At 39.3% G+C, this 22,517-nt stretch overlaps 1 protein-coding gene and 1 long non-coding RNA gene across 3 annotated transcripts in view; one reads left to right on the top strand and one right to left on the bottom strand.

The window, feature by feature from the left end:
- LOC110393804 lies at window positions 537–16,941 on the top strand. 2 transcript variants are annotated; one of them, XR_002435212.1, is made up of 3 exons: window positions 537–583; window positions 1,397–1,500; window positions 16,744–16,941. It is a non-coding gene; the product is annotated as an uncharacterized LOC110393804 (long non-coding RNA). The 2 variants fall into 2 exon arrangements; XR_002435211.1 differs by having other exon boundaries at window positions 539–583; window positions 1,425–1,500.
- NSUN2 (NOP2/Sun RNA methyltransferase family member 2) overlaps window positions 8,702–22,517 on the bottom strand; it is a 16,964-nt gene continuing 3,148 nt past the window's right edge. Inside the window, exons 7-19 of the mRNA XM_021387116.1 lie at window positions 22,076–22,268; window positions 21,658–21,732; window positions 20,402–20,532; window positions 17,964–18,037; window positions 15,592–15,722; window positions 14,914–15,010; window positions 13,830–14,002; window positions 13,233–13,325; window positions 12,684–12,819; window positions 11,477–11,557; window positions 11,114–11,252; window positions 10,117–10,156; window positions 8,702–9,484 (exon numbers count right to left, since the gene is read on the bottom strand). Of these exons, the coding sequence (XP_021242791.1) occupies window positions 9,079–9,484; window positions 10,117–10,156; window positions 11,114–11,252; window positions 11,477–11,557; window positions 12,684–12,819; window positions 13,233–13,325; window positions 13,830–14,002; window positions 14,914–15,010; window positions 15,592–15,722; window positions 17,964–18,037; window positions 20,402–20,532; window positions 21,658–21,732; window positions 22,076–22,268 (1,769 nt within the window). The 3' untranslated portion in view covers window positions 8,702–9,078. The remainder of the gene's footprint in view (window positions 9,485–10,116; window positions 10,157–11,113; window positions 11,253–11,476; window positions 11,558–12,683; window positions 12,820–13,232; window positions 13,326–13,829; window positions 14,003–14,913; window positions 15,011–15,591; window positions 15,723–17,963; window positions 18,038–20,401; window positions 20,533–21,657; window positions 21,733–22,075; window positions 22,269–22,517) is intronic.

Here is a 22,517-nt window from a genome sequence, read left to right as displayed (position 1 = left end):
CGTTTACTGTCATTCATTTACTGTGCAGTCAGTCAAGGAATCAGTGACTGTGCTGTTAAATTACTGTCCTCAGGATTGCCACAAGTCCTTGTTTCCTTAATTGTGAAATGCAATATTTGTATGTCTAAATTGCCAGAGAGTATCTGAATGTAGTACTGAGCAGAAGAGACTGAGATGTCTGTGACTGTCTGTACATTACTAAAGGCATCCACCCAGGGAATGATCGTAGAACCAGAAAAAGATTAAGGTTAAAATCACCCTATGCAATCCCCTGCTCAGAGTAGGGATCGCCTCCAGGCTAGAACAGCTTGCTCAGGATCTCACCCAGTCAAGGTCTGAGCATCTCCAAGGATTCCAAGGATGAACATCCACCAGCTCCCTGTCCAAACTTCACCTGTGCTCAACAACTCTGGCAGGGAAGAATTCTTTCCCTTCCGTCTAGTTAGAGTCACCCTTGCTACATCATGTGTTCTTTGCTGTGAGTTCACAGAATCACAGAACACCAGGGATCAGAAGGGACCTTGAAAGATCATCTAGTCCAGTCCTCCTGCTGGAGCAGGAACACCTAGATTAGGTTACACAGGTGAGATGTGGATTTGTCTTTTCCGTAACCATTATTTACTGGAATCATAGAATCATTTGAGTTGGAAATGACCTTTAAAGGTCATCTAGTCCAACTTCCCTGCGATGAACTGAGACACCTACAGCTAGATCAGGGTGCTCAGAGCCCCACCCAGCCTGACCTTGAATGTTCCCAGGGATGGGGCTTCCAGCACCTCCAGGAAACCTGTTCCAGTGCCTCACCGCCCTTATCATAAAAACCTTTTTCCATATATCCAGTTTAAATCTCCTCTCTTTTAGTTGGAAACCTTTTCCTCTTGTCCTGTCACAACAGACCCTGCTGAAGTGTTTGTCCCCCTCTTTCTTATGACCCCCCTTTAGATACTGACAGGCTGCTATCAGGTCTCCTTGGAGCCTTCTCTTCTCCAGTCTGAACAGCCCCAGCTCTCTCAGCCTGTCCTCGTAGGAGAAGTGTTCCATTCCATAGATCATTTTTGTGGCCCTTCTCTGGATGTGCTCCAACAGGTCTGTGTCTCTGCTGTACTGAGGACTCCACATCTAAACGCAGTACTGCGCTGGTGGGACCTCACCTGGAGAGTAGAGGGGCAGGATCACCTCCCTCGCCCTGCTGGCCACACTTCTTTTGATGCAGCCCAGGATACAGTTGGCTTTCTGGGCTGCGAGGGCACATTGCTGGCTCATGACCAGCTTGCCATCCACCAGTATCCCCAGATCCTTTTCAGCAGAGCTGTGCTCAATCCTTTCGTCTCTCATCTTGTATTGATTTGTATTGTATTGGAAGACAGCAACTAGATCTTACCTTCACATTTAACAGACCCGTTTCTCCCGGCCTCTCCTCACAGAGTATGGACTTCATACTCCTAACCCCTGTAGCAGCGCTTCACTGGTAGATTTATGAACAGAAAAAGGAATCACAAGGTGAGTGGAAACTTTCTGTTTACTAAAGTGAATGTAAAAGCATAGATGCAAAGAAATATGAGATTCAATTTAGCAAGAGAATTACAAAATAATAGGAAGTCATTTTGCGCGCAGATTGTTTTTACGTTATTGAATGCCCAGAGAAAACACTGATAGATATATTCAAAGGAAAGGAATCAGCAGATGATTTCAAGCTGCACTGCCTATTACTTCTTTTGAATCTGTTTTCCCTAAAGAGTATTAGTAATTAATGCATCTAAAGAGATGAACTAGCCATGTGGAAAGATAAGACTGCTCAAGCACATAATCTTAAATGAAAAGGTATCAGGGACCAGGGAGAGGATAGAAAATAATGAAAGAATTTAGATCTAATGAAATAAATGAGACGTCTTCAGATTAGACAAACTTGATAAGTATAATCTGCAGATAGCTGGAGAAGTGGCTCCCACTGCCTCAGAGCTCTCAGCAGTCTGAGAAACCAAACTCATGGGAGATTAGAAAGGAGCAGAGGTTTTTGAGAGATTGAAAGAGAAACCAGAAAACAATGGAACAAGCAGCTTAACTTCAAGGCTGTCATTCTGGCACCTTCCACAAGCTTTCAAATATTTTTACTGTAACAGTAAAAAAAAAAATAAAATATATATATATATAAATTCAAATGAATGGAGCTAATTTTGCAGCAATTGATTAAAAATCCCACTCCCAAAGAAAATATTTTCTAAAGCGTAAAAGAGAACATATTCTAATGCATATACCAGTTCAACTCAGCTGAGTGCACTTATCCTTCCACACTTACTCAATTCAGACTGAAAGGTAGGAAATTGTGGGACAGAGAAATACACAATATAATAACTTTACTGTATACTCAGTGAGGTCTGTGCCTATACAAGTGACAGGTTTAAAAACAGGAAACCAGTCAACTGAGATTGCAAAACATGAGGTGGTGCTAAGACATCTGCAGGAACAATTAACATTGCAAAGGGAAGTGGCGATGTTCAACCCATTCCGAAGGTGGGGAGCTGCTTTTTGCTTCATCCTTATAAACTGTCATTCAAGAAGGTATCAACTCATTGTTTCTATACGGTATTAACTGTGAATCCACAACCGCTAAGAAATAACTTTACTGAAGATGGAGGGAGCATTCCTCACAGAAGATAGATACCTGATTATGGGCCTGGAACATTCAGCTCTACCTGTTATCCATGCAAGAAGGTAAAAGAAGTACAACTTCCCGCTCCTCCTCAGTTCAGCTAACTTTTCATCAGCGTGACAGGTAACCTCTTGTAAAGAGAGCTGATAGCATGGCCAGAGCCTTGCACCAAACAGTGCACATACGCTGCTACCCTGACTGCCTAGAGGCCACTTTGCAACAGACCATCTTCCATCCATTCCTCTATATGATTCCAGGAGGCCGAAGGAGTTGACTGGATTCCACTCTCCTGCTAAAACTCCATTATCTGAAACCCCAACTCACAGATTGGGCTGCATGTAACTTTGCATGCGTCAGTACAGGTGAGGGGCTGATCTGCTGGAAACGAGCTCTGCGGAGAAGGAGCTGGGTATCCCAGTGGACACCCGGTTGGCCATGAGTCAGCAGTGTGCCCTTGTGGCCAAGAAGGAAAATGGGACCCTGAGGTGCATTCAAAAGAGTTCAGCCAGCAGCTGAGACCACATCTGCAGTACTGTGTCCCATTCTGGGCTCCTCAGCTCAAGAAAGACAGGGATCTTCTAGAGAGAGTGCAGTGGAGGGCCACAAGGATGAGGAGGGGCCCAGAGCACCTCCCTTATGAGGAAGGACTGAGAAAGCTGGGACTGTTCAGCCTGGAAAAGATGGAGAGAGGATCTCATAACTGTTTACAAATATCTAAAGTGCAGGTGTCAAGTGAATGGAGGCAGGCACTTTTTGGTGGCAAGCAGTAATAGAACAAGGGGCAATGGGCAAAACCCAGAAGGTGGAACACAAGAAATTCCACACCAACACAAGTAAGAATTTTACTATGAGAGTTACAGAGTACTGAGTCAGGCTGCCCAGAGAGGCTGTGGAGTGTCCTTCTCTGGAGATATTCAAGACCCATCTGGACACCTACCTGTGTGACCCACGGCAGGGAACCTGCTTTAGCAGGTGGTTGGCCTCAGTGATCTCCAGAGATTCCTTCCAATCCCTACAAGTCTGTGATTCTGTGATCCTCTGAAGAGGACTTTAAACTAAGGTGGAAAACTGATAATAAATCCTTAAGCAAGGGGTTGAGCAGCAGTTGGCATTGCTGTGTCATCATTACTCTGAGATCCATTATCCACCAGCCCAGATACACAACCCTATCCCTTTCTTCATTAAGGCAGACTGAATTTTGAGGAAAAAAAGACACACTACTTGGCATTAATAATGAGACACTGCTGTGACCACTGCAGGTCCCCACTGAGGACCTGCAGTGAGAAGAATCGTCAGCAATGCGGAGAGGCCCACTGGAGAAGACTCACCAAGAGGGTTAGGAGGCGCTGTAACCTCCTGTGTTGAATGAAGAGAGGAGATGGCAGCTGGGCTCACGTAACCAAGAGAACAGATTGTTACAATCCACACTATTTGAAATGTCATGTGCTCCTCACCACTGTCCCTCAGAGCTGCCAAGTCAGCCTGTTCTCACTGTTACTGGGCACTGAAGGCATTAGCGTTATGACCACTGCAACAATAGCAAGCAACAGACAGGTATGCTCACCAATGAAGGATGAGCAACTGAAGGTGCCTGAACTTTCATAGCAGAAAGCATCTTACATGGGCAAAATGTAATCAAAACGGCCATTTGAGTATTTTATGTTTCCCCACAAAATGCCAGTGCCTCAAAGTGACACCCAAAGAACTGGACATGAGCAGTTAGCCACCCCACAATGGAATTGTGATGACTGATTTCTCTGGGGGAAAAAAAAAAAAAGAGAGAACAATTGAAAGCCACAAAAAACACCTAACCTGCTTCATCTCTATGCTTGTTTCTGAATGCCAGCTCCAGTATTCCGTAGGGTCTTCATCAGTTCCATCTGCTGACTTCTTATTTCAGCATTTTCTTGGAGGCAGAGGGGGTTGGTTGGAAGGGACCTCTGGAGGCTTCTGGCCTAACCCCACATGCAGAATGGGATAGTAATAAATGCTCATCAACTGGCTTTGCCTGGCTGACTCTTGGTAACCTCTGTAGATTGAGATCCCATTTAAATGTCACTATACCGAGAAACAATACACTGTTGAGTTGTCTAAACTATTATTCTCTTCGTCAAACAACTTGACTTCTGTGCATTTACTGGAATGCTGGAAGACAAAAACCCTGGTGCTTGAGTAATGACTGCAGATGAGGCATTAGGAATGCTAGCTACATACAGTCATGCTCTGCTGTTCTGTCTGGAAGGAAGCCAAACAGCAGATGATAGAGTAAGTGAAAGCGCATATTTTCCTATAACTGACATGGAATTGCTCTAGGTTACTCATTTAAAGGAAAAAAAATACATGGTTATAGACAAACATTATAGCCAACAGCATGCTTAAATGTAACTGAATAGAACTACCAAGTGCAGAAATAAGAACTCAATTTCATTCAAAACAAACAGCCACACTGTGAGAAGCAGACAAGACTGCAGTAAAAAAAAATTAATCTGTAGGTTTGTTTAAACTCAAAACATTAAATGATTAAATCTCATCATGGCTTTGATACAAGGCTCAGCAGCAGGCACTGAAAATGCACCTGAAGTTACTGAGCCTCAGGAGCTGATGCTTCTCAGTCTTGTCCAAGGAGGGCAGCACTCACTGAGCAGACACCGGGGCACGGCCGCATGCTGACCTCTGCTAAGTCAGCGGTGCAGCAGGCACACACAACTGCTTGTTTTCTCGAGGCTGGATTTTCCCACTGAAGAAAGTGGCACACTGGTTCTCCTTTACCGCAGCTGAGGACAGACAGGAGTTCTCACAGGAGATGAATTCATTTCTTTTACTGCTAAGGCTAAATCTGATGCTGGTAAGCAGGAGCTTTTCCAAAGGTCTGCATACACAAACATCTGAAGCTTATGATTTCTCATATGGCTAAAGGAAAAAAATATATATATCACTCTGGAGCCAAGAGATTGTGGTGTACTAATTCAGAGGCAGACTACACTGTCAAAATTCTAAGAAACTTCCAGAGAAATGACTAACTTTTGGTAAATACTGAAGACAAGACTACGAAAGAGCATCCAGTGTGGTCTTCCCTCTCCTTATCTTCCTTTGTTTTTCATGCAGTGGATAACTTTCCACAGAGTCCAGCAGATTCTCTGCAGGGCAGCTCCAAGCAGAACCCAATCAGAGTATTCTTCCAATTGCAAGACACTTTTTATTTCCCCTCTATCACAACAACCTGCCACCAATGCAAGCATCTAGCATTTTGGAACAAACATTTAGAAACGCAGTCCTGTCTTCCTTAAAAAAAAAAAAAAGGCAAACTGGAAAAAAACCTCTTACAAATTTAATAGGGACTGTTTAAGAGAATGGACTCAATCATTTGTAAACTGCAAACCTACTCATTTTAGAGGCTTTTACATTCTCAACCTTAACATAGTAACTCGTCACCTCTCTTCAGTTCTCCTTCTGGACTGTTCAGTTATTTGCAGCAGCCAGAGCCTAAAGCCACTTAAGTAGAGGTCCAGCCATCTGACCATTAGAGGCACAGCAGCACATACCTCGCAGGGAAAGACAAGCAACACACAGCTTTTCATCACATTTCCAGCCTGGGAAGCTACAACAATATATTCAGCTACTACTTAGTTTTGGGCATCTCTCTTCCTGACAATCAAGGCAAGAGCAACTGGGACAGAGCAATTAGCACAAGCAAACTAGCAGTATTCAAACAAAAAGCAACACCTATACGTATTTTTTTTTTGGAGGTGTGCATTAGAAAACTGCTGAACAGTGCAAGGTTAGACAGCCAGTTTCTTGGCCAATACAGAAAGGACAGTGAGGTGCTGGAGTAGGTCCAAAGAAGAGCAGCAAGGCTGGTGAAGGGCTTGGAGAACATGCCCTATGAAGAGAGACTGAAGGAACTGGGGCTGTTGAGTCTGTGGAAGAGGAGGCTGAGGGGAGACCTTATTGCTCTCTTCATATACCTGAAAGGTGATTGCAGTGAGAGCAGGGCTGGTCTCTTCTCACTGGTGACAGGTGACAGGACAAGGGGAAATGGCCTCAAGTTGCACCAGGGGAGGTTTAGGTCGGATATCAGGAAAAGCTTCTTTACACGAAGGGTTGTTAAGCACTGGAACAGGCTCCCCAGGGAGGTGGTTGAGTCACCATCCCTGAATGTGTTTAAAAACTGTTTGGACATTATTTAGCAGTGGATTATTAGAGTTAGGGTAGTATGGTTAGGTTGCGTTTGGACTTGATGATCTTGAAGGTCTCTTCCAACCTGAGCAATTCCATGATTCAATCTCCCATGGGCACTTGATAAAAAAGAAAAACCCTCCAAAAAGCCAAGAGCAAAGCATTATCTATTTCATACATAATGCAGGAAAGTGGAACTACTCAGAGAATTTTAAGTGTTTCAGCCATGAGCTCTTCTATTACTACTGTCATACCTGCTTTTTACAGCATCACGATCAGCTGTATCAATAAGCATTCTCATCAGCCTAACCTTCCACAGAGTTGAAATCCTTGCAGCCATCAACTGAAAGACAGCTTTAACAGCTGCTCAAAAGCACCAGCAGATGCACTAACAGCAGTCAGCTGTTCTGATTTCTTTACGTAATTGTAACATTTGACCTTCCAATAATTTATGGAGATCATTAGAGCATAAAAGCAATGGCTGTGTTATAATCATTCTTCCTCAGGGGCTGATGCAAGGATATGGAAACCAATCCTAATTTTCAGGCTTTAAGTTTAATGCTGTTGTAAGGACTCTTTTAGAATCACAGAATTAGTCAGGTTGGAAAAGACCTACAAGATCATCCAGTCCAACCATCCACCTACCACCAATAACCCCACTAATCCATGTCTCTCAACGCCACATCTAAATGTTTCTTTTCTTACATATTTTGTTAAGAATTCAAAATTATGCACCATATATACCTCAAATTGAAAGAAAATTCCACTGTGCTGTCCCTTTAGCATAAGGAGCTGTCAAAAAGCTACCTGTCCAATCACAGCTCTTAATACAAAGAACAAACTCAATCCTTAGCTTTGGACATACAACAGAGCACTGAACTCTAACAAGCAAAATACAAGGGCAAGAACTGTGTTTTTTTTTTTTTTTCCCCCATTAGCCTATTTTGGAGATTCTCAAGAGGAAAATGAGTCCTGTCAATGCTTTTTCATTGCATAAGACTTCATATCTTACCAGAGGACGTGTCATTATTTCAGTTTACATCTCTCCCTCAAGAATACTCCCCTCTGATGAAGTAGTTCAAGGGCAAGTCTGTTGTAGCAAGATATAGCAAATGGATCCAAGCCACGTTAGGACTTCATCAGTAAAAGCACGCACTGTAAATTGAGTTTGACAAGCAGCACAAATATTTGCATCACGTGGCCCTACTGGAGGACAATACCTTGTACCACCAGTCACTTTCCTTTCAGGTCAACTTGATAAAAGTAAAAAAAGAGAAACTAAGCTATAAGGGATGGAATGTAAATTATGAGCTTCCAAGACAGCCAACGAAGTTTCTTTTTAGTCAGATTAAGTAAAACAACCTTTTGAGCCTAAATAGCATCTTCTACAATACTGTATGGCAACATACAGACTTTGAAAAACAAACAAAACACTATTATTTCTGCTATAAACAAACATCTTGTGACAACTGAAAGCCAACTTGATGAAAGGACAGGGAAACAGAAAACTACTGTTGCTTCCACTGCCAGTCAGACTCTCTCAGTCTTTCAAGACGTGAGTCTGAGGCATGCTCAGCACAGCTGAAGATCTAGTTAAGGACAGCCCATCTCCCTTACAAAGCACTTACAACGCAGAAGAACAATCTCAGACACCAGTCTCTGACAAAATGCATTCCGTATTTTTTTGCCAGGAAGATGGGCATTGTTTTCATTTGAATAAATGAAACAGGTTTTCAGTTATGCATCCTATACGTGTACTTGAATGCATGCTTGCCATGATACCCTTACCCATTAAAAATACCACGTATGCAGCAGTCATGTTGGGTAGTTAGTGGGATAAACAATCTTAAAAGAAAGTTACTTCTAGAACTTGCATGCTTTGAGTGAAACCTTAGTTGCTGCTTTGCTTTATTCTGAAGGAATTCTTCATAAGATTCAGACCAGTGCCACAGGCAGTTTATTTGTACATACCATTTTTCCATTTCAAAGACAGGTTGTAGATTTTACTGGTGCATGGTCCATTGCCAGCAACAGACACACAAACCCACCAGTGAAACTGAACTTAAAAACAGTAAAAAATAAGACACGCTTGAAGAGATTTTTTTTATATAGTTTTCATTTAAAAAATAAAATAGATGAAACTTTAAAATAGGAACATCAAATTCCAACTGAACTTTTAAAATACTCTTCCATGCTAAAAGCCAGAGTCTGGATGCGAGCCTCATGGAAGCAGTCAAGTAACACAAAGAAATTTAATCTTTCACGTTATTTATATTGATATCTTTACTTTCTTGGCTTATGTGACTGTTGGTATTTTTACTAAATTGATCTGAATCCTCACTTTTATTTTCTATTTCCATAGCACTGCTTTCCACAGGACTGTGGGAAGATTCTTCACCTATTTCTGCTTCCATTTTTGTGACCGCATCATGTTCTTTATCTTCCACACCCATTCTTTCCTCCATTTGTGCTGGTCTGCATTGAACTTCTTCCTCTGTTTTACCTTGTGATCCCTCCTCTTTCCTCTTTGCTTTAAACACTTCAACTCCCATCATCCTCAGGTAATGAAGTCTCTCATTCTTGGGCACGAAGGCACGGAGCGATGTCTTTCCTTGCCAGCCACAGAGCACTACAGGACACTGAAGATCATCAGGTTTTCTACAAACAAGCAATTACTTCTGGTCAAGTAGGAGAAAGAATCTTGAAAACCATTTTATAGCCACAGCCTGAATGCAAAACCTTTAACAGTAAATGCAATTTATAATTATTTCTAGAAGAAGCAAGTATGTTGTTCTTCACTTCAGTATCTAAACACGTACCTGCCTTTCCCAGCAAGCAAGGTAGCAAAAACCCAAGCCAAACCAACTTGTCAAGGCTATCCACTTCTACAACATGTAAAATGATTTTCTGGCTCTGACAGTTTCTAAAACTAATTTAAGGAGCAGTGAGATGGAAGTTCACATTTAGAAAGATCACTCAATAGGTTCCTAAATTGCTCAAGCAACAAAATGAACAAAGGAAACGTCTAACTTTTTCCTATTTCTTAAAAGAGAAACAAAAACATCACACGCAATGATGCTGCACATCTGTGGCAGAACAAAGAGCTCTCCTCTATAAAACTAAACTCTACATCTGTTTTTTGAAGGGACAGAGGCAAAGACAGCCTTAGATCTTCATATTCTATCTGGCTTTACTGCTGACCTCTCTGCATCTCCACTTTTTTTTTTCCTAATTCAAAATAAATTGCTGTCCCACCTTTAAAAGTGAATGGAAAGCTATGATCTACTTACTCAGGGTCTGGCTCATACTTCAGAACTATACTTCCCATCGCTGGAGTTGAGGGAGAGGGGAAAAAACCAGATAGATGTGTTACTCAGCACAAGATTAATATTAAGTGACTGAAATTAGAAAAATGTTGAAGAAAACAAGTTTTTAGACAGCCATACAGCATGACTTTGACAGCTGGTTAGCAGCTACCTACATCAGTAAGAAAAACTATAGACACTAACAGTAGTTTGAGGTTTGTTTTTTGTTCAAACCAAAATATGCATAGGTCTTACATAAGCAACTCCCAAACAGACCACCAAACCAAACAAATTAAAGATATAAAACTACAGTGTATTAATTCTCTCTGTAAATCTAGCAAGGAATTTTTAGATAAAATAAAGCAAACATGAGCATATGCCAGTCCAAACTTCAGAAAAAGTGTTTTCTCCTATTTTGTCTCATTAAGCCTAAAGTACGAGTACCAGTGATTACTTCAAAATGATGTAAACAGATACACTGAAAAATGTCTCAATTTCTTCAAGTATGCAGCACAGAGAAGAAAAGTTCAGTCTAAGTACATGTTACTCCCTATATTAAGAAAATCAAATGTGTAACTTAATTTGGTGCACAGAATCATGGGAAACAATTGCCTATGACGAAGTTCCAAGTGAGCAGCAAAGACCCATAGGGAACCTAAAATCTTTCTTCAGTTATTTTATATACTCCCTCATAGCACTGCTGCATGAGGTCACTAATTTGGCAACTCTTCTGCTCCCTGGAGTTCATAAACCTCAAAAAGCTGTGACCAGGAAGGACTACAATTTCTAGTGACACACTAGCTTCAATATTTCAATAACTAAGCTTCAACACCACTTAATTACCTAATTAACAAGTTTAAGATAATCTTAGTGCTTTTTTCGTGTTTTTTTTTTACAGTTTACATGTCAAGATTTTTGCCTAGTGTTCCATTTTAAACCAATTAAACGATCATTTTGCCATACCACAAACTAGAAGGCTTACCCATGTCTTTGACTTTCCTCTGCGTTTCACTGCTAAATTTACTTAAGAACGGATTTTCCTGGGTTAGCAGAATTTTAACATCTTCTATGCAGACATTTATAATCCTTGCATGAATGAATGGGTATAGAGTATATATTCCCTGTTTAATAGATAAACAATTATTTCAAAATGTAGTTTCCACTTTATGAAGGAAAAATGTTGAAACAGCATGTGCTTTAGCCAATACCAGAAAATAATTAAAAATTTTAAAAACATAATGAAAATGCAAATTACTCTTAATCTGACAAATTCAGGGCCAGATGTGCTCTAAGGTAAAGAGGAAACCGAGGTATCTCCTTCGAAAACACAGTGCTATGTAATTACCTCCTGTGCTAATCTGAAGGCACATCCAAACTGCTCACCATCGCTGTTGCGAGACCAGACTTTTATCCCTGTGTTGATAACCTGCAAAAGGCAGAGCCAATAAGCATTATTAAATAGTGTAAATTTTAAATTATCATTCTGAACTTTGTTTTCCTCAATTGCTTGACTAAAACTAGGAAAAAGGCTGACTCAATATTTGTTCATTTGCACCAGATACTTATTTAAATTCATATGAAAATTCAAGGGAAAAAGGAATTCCCACTACCAAAATATATCTTTCAAGACAGACAACTACTACTCCTTTGCATGTTGAAAACAACATTGTTAAGAAGAGGCAGTCTTAAGATGAGGGCAGCAACTATTGAGATCTAATTTTAATCAGTGTTTGAGTCAGAATTTTCTGTGTGATTCTGGGAAAGTCAATCAAGAGCAGGATTTTAAAAACAAGAGATGCTCAAAATTGGGATACCATAAAATCTGCAGTACCCAAAGCCTTAAAATTTTGTCAGTTATGTAGCCATTTCCTGCATGTGGAATAAAAGCATAAATACCCATCTTGAAGATCTGATGCAAATATGTACTGTATATGCTTGAAGATTTTCAGGATTCAACTGTACACGGCCTTGAACCGTATCCAATCCAGCTCTAAGTCAGGGCATTTTATTCAATGACGTTAAGACAACTCCTTAGCATTTGCAAGGAATTTTTGTGTGCGACTTGTGAATTAGGGATTGTGGGGGAGATTTTTAATACAAAATTTATTCATCTCATTATTACTCAGCTTAACAGTTTTTCAGCTTTTGAAATTACTTTGAAACAATGCCTCCACATAACAGGGCCAGCTAATAATTCAACTCAAGTTACCCATTATTTTTGATAGGCTTTCAAAACTCATACTGCTAGAATTAAGAGGCTCATATAACTATAGCAGCATCAACATAAACTCCTGATTACTTGTGAAGGTACCTGAAGACCACAGAACACTCCTGGGACGCCAAAAATAACACCAATTTTAATCTTGGAGACTGATATTTACCTCTCGCGATGGTACTTCATCTCTTTAATAGAGGAGGCAAAGAGGAAAACATTCCTTCAAAGACAAGGCCTATCTGAGGGCTAATTCTCTATATAAACAGCTAACTCTGCAACAAAGTTAAAGGAGGCATCCACTGATGTTTTCAATCTTTGTAGTGAAGATGAACCATACCTTCATCTTCTCACTGTTATTGAGAAGCACGTTCCTTAGCTCCTTAGAAACCATGTACAGCTGTCTCTTCTTTCCTTCTTGAGTTCGAGTTAATAAATTCATCTTGGGAAACGAAGGGTCCAGTGCATAAAAATTCCTGTGGCATAATACTTGTTTTCATTAACTGAACAATGAAATCACATACTCAAAACGTACAGATCTGTGTTTTCCTTAAGCTATCTCTGCAAACACCTTCAGTTAGTTGACACTAGCTTCAGTACACAAAGATTAGCATTTCAAAGACTCCAACATCAGAAATGATTCAATGTCACAGACACTAAAATACATTTGAACATTTCCAGTGCAAACTGTATCATCTAGGGCCTTTAGTTGGCTACCTTCATTTAAGAAGAGCTTAGGTGTTGAGGAGATGGGCATGTAGTGCAAAGACAAGGAACAAGTTTAACTATGACCAACTAGGCCCATCTTGTGTCATTAACTAAACTGCTAATATTCCTAACGGTTTTAGGAATCTTACTAGAAAAAAGTAAAACAACATTTCTTTCTTACTGGATAGGCAGGAACAATGGGTCATCTTCAGGGAGAAATACAAAAGGATCTTCTTTAAAACCAAACAACTTCATTTTTTTAGATGGTGGAGGTCTGAAAAGTAAATACCATTGTCAATTTTAGTAAGTGATTTAGAACAGATATTCATTTTATTTAATCAACACTTGCCATTATGAGAATGACAGTCTGCCAAACTCAGTACTGACCTTTTACTGTTCTTCAGTAAGATAATAATACATACAGTTGACTTTGTAAAATGAGGAAGCATAAGCAGTTCTTGAGAGCAGAAACCACACAAAGCAGAGATTTGTGAGGGAGAAATTATGGAGACAGTTTAAGATCTTACAAAGGTCAACTTCTGAAAATAGTTTTTTCCTTGCCAGAGAAGAAAGAGCTATCAGACTTTGCAGATGCTAATATACAAGGAGGTTATCCTCCTAACTTGCTAAATTAGGAGACTTAGGTGGAAATGTAAGACAACTGAGAAAACTTGGTAATTCTTATTGATCTGCTTTTAAGAGTGCAAAAGCAAAAGAACTGAAGAATGCTCAGCAATTATGACGCTGTCACAGGACAAATATTTAGACAGTCTCTTACCCACACACTCCTCTTTTGCTTTGCTCAGTGTCTGAATTTTGCAGTTCTTGCATTTTCTTAGACTCTTCATCTTCAGCAAGCGTTGGTTTCTCAGTAGTATCTTCAGAACCATCATCTGCGTTTGTCGCTGTCGCTTCAGTATCTCCTGTTCTTTCTGGTAATTTCTGATGAACCTATTTCAGAGCCAAAATAGTACCTGATGAGTAACAAAAGGTATCTACACCCCCTCTTTGCTCACATTTAGTTTTTAACTACTTCTGTGGAAGTGCTTACGGAGATCCATTTAGGGAGTCCAATTACTCAAGTCCAGATACAATCGTAGGTTGCATTTACCACTAAGTATGGCTCTGAACAACTGCTGACCAAAGGATTTCATAAATGGTACAAGAACACATGTTCAAATATTCACAGAGAAGGTCATTTTAAGCTAGGATTTGCTGCTTTCTTTCTAGCACTCAAAATAACACAGACAGCCTACTGTACGCTTCCTGTAACAGCGCTACGGAGTTAAATTTAGAACAGTACCAACTATTTGGAAGATGTTTGCTTACAAACAAACTTCTCTTCTAATTGCATAAGTTTCACTGAATTCTTCTAATGAAGCAAATCAAATACACAGAAACAGCTAAAAGGGATTCAGACATGAAGTTTCTCTCAGAACAAACAACTCATGTCAACTCAGTGCTGACAGTTGAAAAACAAAACTGACAGCAAGGGATTAAAGTCAAATGGCTGAAGCTGCTGCTGCTCCTCACAGTTCTACATATAATCCTGCTGCTGACGATTTGCTGGACTCCAATCTACTCGTGAATCACTCCTGAGCAACCCATCACAGAGTAAGATAAATTAAAATCAGAATTAACTTAGTAGAAAAGAAAACAATGTCAGCAGACAGACCACACACAGCTAAAAGAAGCAACAGCTTTAGCAACTCAATCTAATCAGCTTCTGTAATTCTTTTAGAGTCTTAACTTTAACTATTATCTTCCTATTTTGCTACGAATCATCTTTTGTCCTATAGCAGATAGGAAATTCCAGAAATGTTACTAGAAGTTTGCATTTCAGCTCTTTTAAAATAAGTTACCTTAGGCTGGCGTTTATTCCATGGCATTGGAGATTTTTTTATTAACACAGCCACAAAAAAGCCTCCCGTATTCTGGTGATGTGGCAATATCCTGAGACTAGGAACAAACAACAAAATCACGATTGCAGTGTATTCATCATCAGCAGTAAGACTCTCACAAAGTATTAGCGATGTCACATTTACTTTCAAGGTAATCTTAAGGACCCGTATTAGCACTGCACAGATTTCATTTCTCAAGGTAGAAACAGGAGCTAAAATAGAGCATTCTGACAAAATAACTTGCATCAGTGCAACGCAGTCATTTCACCTCTCACATCTGATCTTTAATGACTCAATCTAAATGCTATTTTTAGAATAGCTATGCAAAATCTTTCGTAGAAAATAAGTCACAGTGTTGAAATGCTAATATTTAACACATTTGACTGTGCATCTCTATTGGTTGCAAAGACTCTGACACACTGTATTAGTATTTATTCCTGGTAAACAGCATTCACTGGAACGTAACTATTGCGCACTACCATTACAAACAAAGCAACCAAACTATATTTAAACCTGCACAAGCACAGAGCTATACTGCTACACATTCCTGATCTGAACTCTTAATTACAATTTGCCCGTCACCGTCACCAGTTTAAGAAATCAAAACCTCATAAAATCTATTCTGGAAAAAACCCTTACCAGCGCTCTAGATTCATTGCCTTTAGCTTCTCTTCCTCTTTTATTGGAAACATTGTGGGACGTATTTGCGTTTGTCTATTTGAAGGCACGTCTTTCCACTCTTCAAACCACTGCCCATCTTTCAGCATGACCTTCAAATGAGGAAATATAAGTATCACAAAGAACACGGTCACTGTCTGTACGCTATCCAGGACTCAGAATGCACCTATAAATCCACTCAAAGATACATAACACTACCTTATTCCACTGAAGGTTCAAAGCTTTTAAAGGATGTAAGTGAAAGTTTAGAGGCACAACTATTGCAGTACAATATTCTGAACGCTGTTTAAGCAGAAATACCTAAGTGAGCAAAAATAGCTGAAATTTAGCTTCAGAACCCTAGACGCCTGCTTCCATAGTGGCCACTAGGACTGTAAGAAAGGTCATGCATGGGGATGCGTGGGGCAAGAAGTGAAATGAAGGGTCTCTTGTGTTTTTAAGGCAACAACATAGGACACAGGGATGGTGACTTCAGGACTGGTGGGTATGCTGAAGTGTTTTCATACATATCACTGTGATAGACTTGAAGGTTTAATTAAACATTCTACTGGAAATTGAAACATAAGGTTTATCTAGATGGCAATTTCACTAGTGTTAGAATACAGATTCCAGAGCCATGAATTCTGCCTCTCAGCTGCTGATCAGATCACACTTAAAATACTGTTTCTTTGAATGTATTTCAAGTCCAAATGTGCTACCTGTCATATTGCTAGATGGAGATAAGATAAACCGCGGTTCCAAATCGCTTTTCTTTGTAAGACACAAGCCCAGCTTGGGAGAAAAAGCACTGGACTGATAAATAACTGGAAGCACAAACAAGTCAAAGTTACGCTAAGTACCAGAATAACTAACAGCTCTGTTCTGTTCAGTAACTGCTGGAAGCATCAAAAAGAATGTACTGAGCTCCTCTCTACTGCACATTTCACTAGCGTCTTGTTACAGTAGAACAATGACTAAATGAGATGCAGAAGGCGATTATCACATCTGAAGTTAAAAAGGTTATTTTCTTCAGAATTCAGAACTAAATCACTGGAGTTTACTCATCATCTAGCTTAAGGACAGAGTACTGAACAGCACTTGAACAGAACCTTGTTTTCCTTCTGCTGTTTCCAGAGATTTACAGCAAACGCGCGCTCAGGAATATTCAGTGTAATCACTGAGCCACAGAACTTCCACTGAACAGATGTTCCACCAGGAAACAAGACTGCACCCAGTGAAAACAGTACCAAAGCAAGCTAATACGTCGGACAAGCTAGCCAGTGAGGCTTGAACAAATGGAATAGCAGCAAATAAAGGCAAACTTCCAACAAATTTTATTAGCTTAATTTTTCAAATACGTATCAGGGAGATTTGTATTTCAATTGCAATCATAGCAATAAGTGTCACTGAGAATAAAATATACTCTTTGAAATCTTTGAGTACATACTTCATAGCCTTACACAGTAAAACAAACTAAAGTTACTATTATAGAGCCACAATTATGCATTTCACATTTATCCTTCAGCTACAAGCATACAATTTAAACTAATGGAATTCAAAAGAGGAGAGAAATCAGCCAGTTTCTAGTCCAGATTCCTAATGTCAGAGCATAAGAAAACCTTCGCTTTATGCATCCTGTTCATTAGCCTGCACACAGGCACGAGCCTGCAGACTGTACCGTTGCAAGAGACTAGTGAAACAGTAGAGAAAGACATCACAAGCAATGGTGTTGCAGAATCAGATACATAAGCAAAATTTAATCAGAGCATCCCACTACCAGGATGGCCTTCTGCTTCTTGATTATACTCTTAACAGGAAGCTGAAGAAGCTTTGGCCTTATTTGTTGCTCCCTACTAATCTGATTTAAATTCTGGAAACAGACAAGGCCTGGAGAAAAACACAGGATTGCCATTAATATACTAAGATTACTCACACCACTACAGTTTTTGTAGGTTATTTCCATAAAGGGTTTAACAGCTTTTACTTCTAAATGATTCAAATGGACCAGCTAAACAACTGTAACTTCAAACAGTTACAGACTGTGAAGTCAGAGAAGGAAGGCTAAGTTAAGTGGCTGAGATGATGGTGCCATCTACAGGCACCAAGCTGAACGCAGTCAGAAAGGGAATTACTTCAAAGGGGAGGCAACAGAGCCAAGAAAACTAAAGGAAAATGAGAGCAGCTGAGAAGACAAGCACTTAAGATTAGAAAGATTTTTTCACCCTCTTCTCTAATACCATATAGTCTAAAACTCTAAACAGCAAGTCACTACCATTATTTCAGGTCAATCTAACGCCTTGAAATTGTACTCCACTATACACCAAGAACGTCATAGAAATAGCATATAAAAGTACCTTCCATTTTGTAATTCCTGGCATCCTCTTCAATCCTGGCAACTCAGAAGAGACATCAGCAAGTTCTAAGGCACCTGAAATCTCACAGATACAAAATATATATATATTATACATATACGTATATACACCAGAATTTGAAAATCATGCTCCTAATTAACTCTTATACAAATAATTTTCCTTAAAGTCTTCTGATCATTACTTTTCAAGACATCCGAGAAACAAAATATAATGAACTCACTACAATGCAAATTAACAAGAAAGATGCTAAGAGCTGCTCACTTTAACTACAGAAGTTTGCAACCAATTAACCAAGAACCCACAGTTACGTACTTCTTCTAACAGCTGTATAGAGTAATCGTCCACAATCTATACTGTTAAACATCACTGTTCCAGTCATAGAACAGCTTTTATTTTCACTTAATATTTGAATTCACCAAACTGATTAAGTATTTTTCAGAGGAGTACTCTTTTGGGATGACTAAGCCATGACAACGCATGACATATTCTGATTTTATGGACTTAGAATCTTAATACATTTCAGCGTCTGGAAAAAATATTCATCAACACAGAATTATCTCTGTTTAACCGACTGAGTAAAAAGTTTAAGGTAACCTAAGTCCAGAAAGAATTATTTGAAAATTGACTGGAGAGGAGCAACCTTAACATGCCTCTTAAGATTCCGAAAGGTTATTTAAAAATTAGGAATACTTTTCCTCATGTTTTACACAATTTAACTATCTGTCCTAGATGAGTAAACATTCACTCTCACAGTAGCTAGCTCTATGTGACAGCTGAAGTAGCTCTTAAATAAATGGAAAAATGATATAGGTATGCATATTCCAAAATGACATTTTAAAACTGATTCAACTTGACATTTGTGTCTTTCCTTTAAATGTTGACTACTTACAGCATGACTTCAGCTGATGCCTCAAGATTACATCAGATCAATCAGGCATTAAAATCAAGTGTCAGAAGTACTACAATTCCCAGCAGAGAAACATGGCACAAAAGTGCATTCTCCTTTTTCCCTAAGGAGAAAGGAATCACTAATTTGCTACATAAGTAGCAATATTACAAAGTACTAGGTACTCAGTTATGACAGAAGAACCAACAAACCTTCTGGACTGACTTAAGCAAGTCCTCATGGTCCAATGCTCCCAGAAGAACACTACACTATACCCTTCTTTAGGCTCTCCTATCTATACTCAAAGCCCCAAGGATAACATTTATTCACTGGGACACCCAAATAAACCTCAAAATACTTGTACTGAGCAGATGCAAGATCTGTATGCCAAAGTCCAATACCGCAGCTAAGATCCTTAGTTCCAAGCACTGCATTTGCCTCAAATACTGCAATGGATGGCCTCTGTTCATTTCCATACTGGTTTATGTTCCTAGCCAAAACAGTCCTTACTACTTTCTAATCTTGTCATTATTAAACTTTTTACTCTTGTCTAACACAGCCCTCAAAAAGCCACATGGAAACAGATCCAATGAAATGATCTTTAAATAGAAATGTTGAGTGGAAATTAAATAGCCAATTCCTAATTATGTGCATGTATTTCAGCTAAAAGGCTGTTACAGAGACAGTGAGATTCCATACATATTTTGAGGACAGTACGGGGATTAGAACAAATAAAACATTACACAGAACCAGCTATTCTACTTCCGGAACTATTTCAACTCCAGTTACACTACAGTTGCTTCTGCACTGCATACGGCTTAGTTTACTGCACTGCTGACAAATTAATGCAAAATCCAGCTAGATGTCTCCAAACTTCAAGTTATGGACTCCAAAAAAAAGTGTCTCAGCTCAAGATCAGACATGCTGGCCAACATTACAACAAACCGATGCAACACAGCTCAACTTTTCCCCCCACTTATTACTTCAAATGACGGAGACTTAACAGTAATGCAACTGAGCCTTTACCTGCAAGCCAAAACTGCACAAAAACATGAGCCTAAAGACACCGAAGTAACAAGCATGTTAAAACGCGGGTGAAAGGATGCTAAAGGTACCAGGGACTCACACCCACTGGTGCACAAAAGCTTTCCTCAAACTGCTTAAGGAGAGTCTGGGGTTTTTACTCCTACGGGCTACAGAATCGAGGCCTCACGTTATGCTTTGCCAAGGAAATACAAGTGTCAGGCATGGACTCCAACCAGTGGAATCAGTTAGCAGAAGACAGGTAACAGTCTGAATTCCATCGCAGTCTTTTTTTAAAGTCACTGAAAAACATCTTCAGGTTTTATATTAGCAGCTGATTTATCTTCTTTTAAGAAGGCTGCTCGTATCAAACCCAATGAAACCCAACATCAAAAAATGCTGCTGTTTTACATAGTAGAAGCACATTATCTACACTAAGCTTATTATTAGTACTGTCATCCACTTTTTTCCCCCGTTGAAAAAACAACATTTTTCCTATTGTTCATCTCACCTTGACTCTTTTCCAGCAGAGATGCAATCACAGCTTCATTTTCGATAGGATTCAACGAACACGTAGAATATACCATTCTCCCACCTTCTGCCAGCTGTTCAACACCACGAGTTGCAATTCTTAACTGCAATCTAAAAGAACAACCTTGGTCTAACCAGGTATCATTCAGGAACAAGAAACATTTATCATCAAATCTCCCACATGTGAAGTTATACTACAGACACGCGGCTCTCCATGGACTACAAAATCAGCACATACCAAGCTCAACAGCTGTCACCAATACAGAAATTAAAAACAGTTTTAAACTGCCAGCTATCTCTATACTGCAGACACACCCACAATAACACATGTTAAAAGAGTGATTAGGTCAAACATTAACACTACTGCATGGTAAGCTTTAACATAACATTCTGTTATCTGTTCCATCTAGTTCTTCATCAAGTTTATTATAAAGTATGCAACACTAGAAAGATAACCATCCAAGCCCTTATCTTCTCAGATACATAGAATTAAAATGAAGCATAATCTGACTGTTCCAAGTATCACAGACAATAGAGTTTAATATTGGCCTTGAGTGGAAAGTATCACTAAGCTGGATAACCTGAGCTTATGCCCTCGCTGCATACTTACAACTAAAACAAACCCTGTAATTACAAATGAGTTACCAAGCAGTAACATGTCATCACAGGTCAGCTGAATCATTCTAACTGACTGCACTCCCAGTTTGCAACAAATACAAATAAAATATTCCAAGTTTTTCATCTGTCTTTTAATTAATGCTTTTTACCATGCACCTGTACTCACTTACCTTCAATTAAGGTAAGTCAGTCTCAGGTAACTGAAACCATGTAAGATCTCTAAAAATTTAAAAAAGGACTTTAAAACATTACTATTAAATTTTACAAGCTTCTGTGATTATATCAGTTATTTTCTAACAGTGTTTCACCTGCCTAAACATTATGAATCCCATTCAACTGATCAGTTCCCTCTTTTGTTAACTACCCTGTAGAAATTAATCCAGTGAATATGAATGTCATACATTCATAAGAATACAAGAAATTTAGATTCACGCACTTCACTGGAGGTTGGCCTCACCCTTGAAATACTAAAACTTTCTCAGAATCATGTATGAACTCTTGATTTGATGAAAATTAAAAATCCTTTGTCATACATTAAAATACAAGTGTACGCAGGTACTAAAAAGATGGGGAAAAGGAGGAGCAGAAATGAGACAGATGTTCAACAAGCATTTTTACCCATGGAGCTGCAAACTGTTTTGCGTTGTCCACTTCTTCCATACATCAATGTTTTTCCTCATGGTTCCATCACCACTAGAAATGAAGTTGAACAGGTATTTATTATTTGAGGGTAAAACTCCTTCCATATCCAAAGGATTTACAGTTGAAAAAGTTAACAACACTCCTCTCCATGGTAACTAATTCCCTTATGTTGTACTTTCCTTTTCACACTCTTTTTCAGTATTCCAAGCATAAGTTGAAAATTTTTAACACTTCAGCTAACCACATTTAAGTAGCACTTGGAATGAAAAGAGGTCTTGATCTGGTATTCCCTTACTTAAGACAGTTTAAGAGATTCACCTCTTTTGGAAGTTAGTACAAAGGATAATGCACTCAGTAACACAAAAATTCTAGTACGTGGAAGAACGCAAGATACCTGCAGGGGACGTCACACAAAATCCTGTCATAGAAGAGGATCTCTTTTCTTCCATCCACATCTATTTGTAGATTAGGGATACTGGAGGCATCGTGATTTACCACCATGATACATGGACTGTTTAGTCTTTTAGCCTGATGAACCAGCAAGTAGCAGCGCTTGTTGTCAACATCATTAGCAATTACAAAACCCTCTGCGAACATAAAACAGTGGGAAAAAGCTTTACTATTTAACAGCTAAATAATTTATACAGTTTATTGCTTATCTTCACATTAATGCAAATCTTTTACCAGATAGTTTTATTTAGGAAACTAAATACGAACAGAGGACACCTTCCTGAATGTAAATTAAACATGGTGAGATTTAACTAATATGACCAAGACACTCTCAAGATTTCTAACTTCCATGCAGCTGAAGAGACACAGATAAAGGTCCTTCCAGT

This window comes from Numida meleagris, chromosome 2 (assembly GCF_002078875.1).
Source record: "Numida meleagris isolate 19003 breed g44 Domestic line chromosome 2, NumMel1.0, whole genome shotgun sequence".
NCBI classification, from domain to species: domain Eukaryota; kingdom Metazoa; phylum Chordata; class Aves; order Galliformes; family Numididae; genus Numida; species Numida meleagris.
Note: the sequence above shows the minus strand (reverse complement) of the source record. Positions and strands in the feature narration are given on the sequence as shown.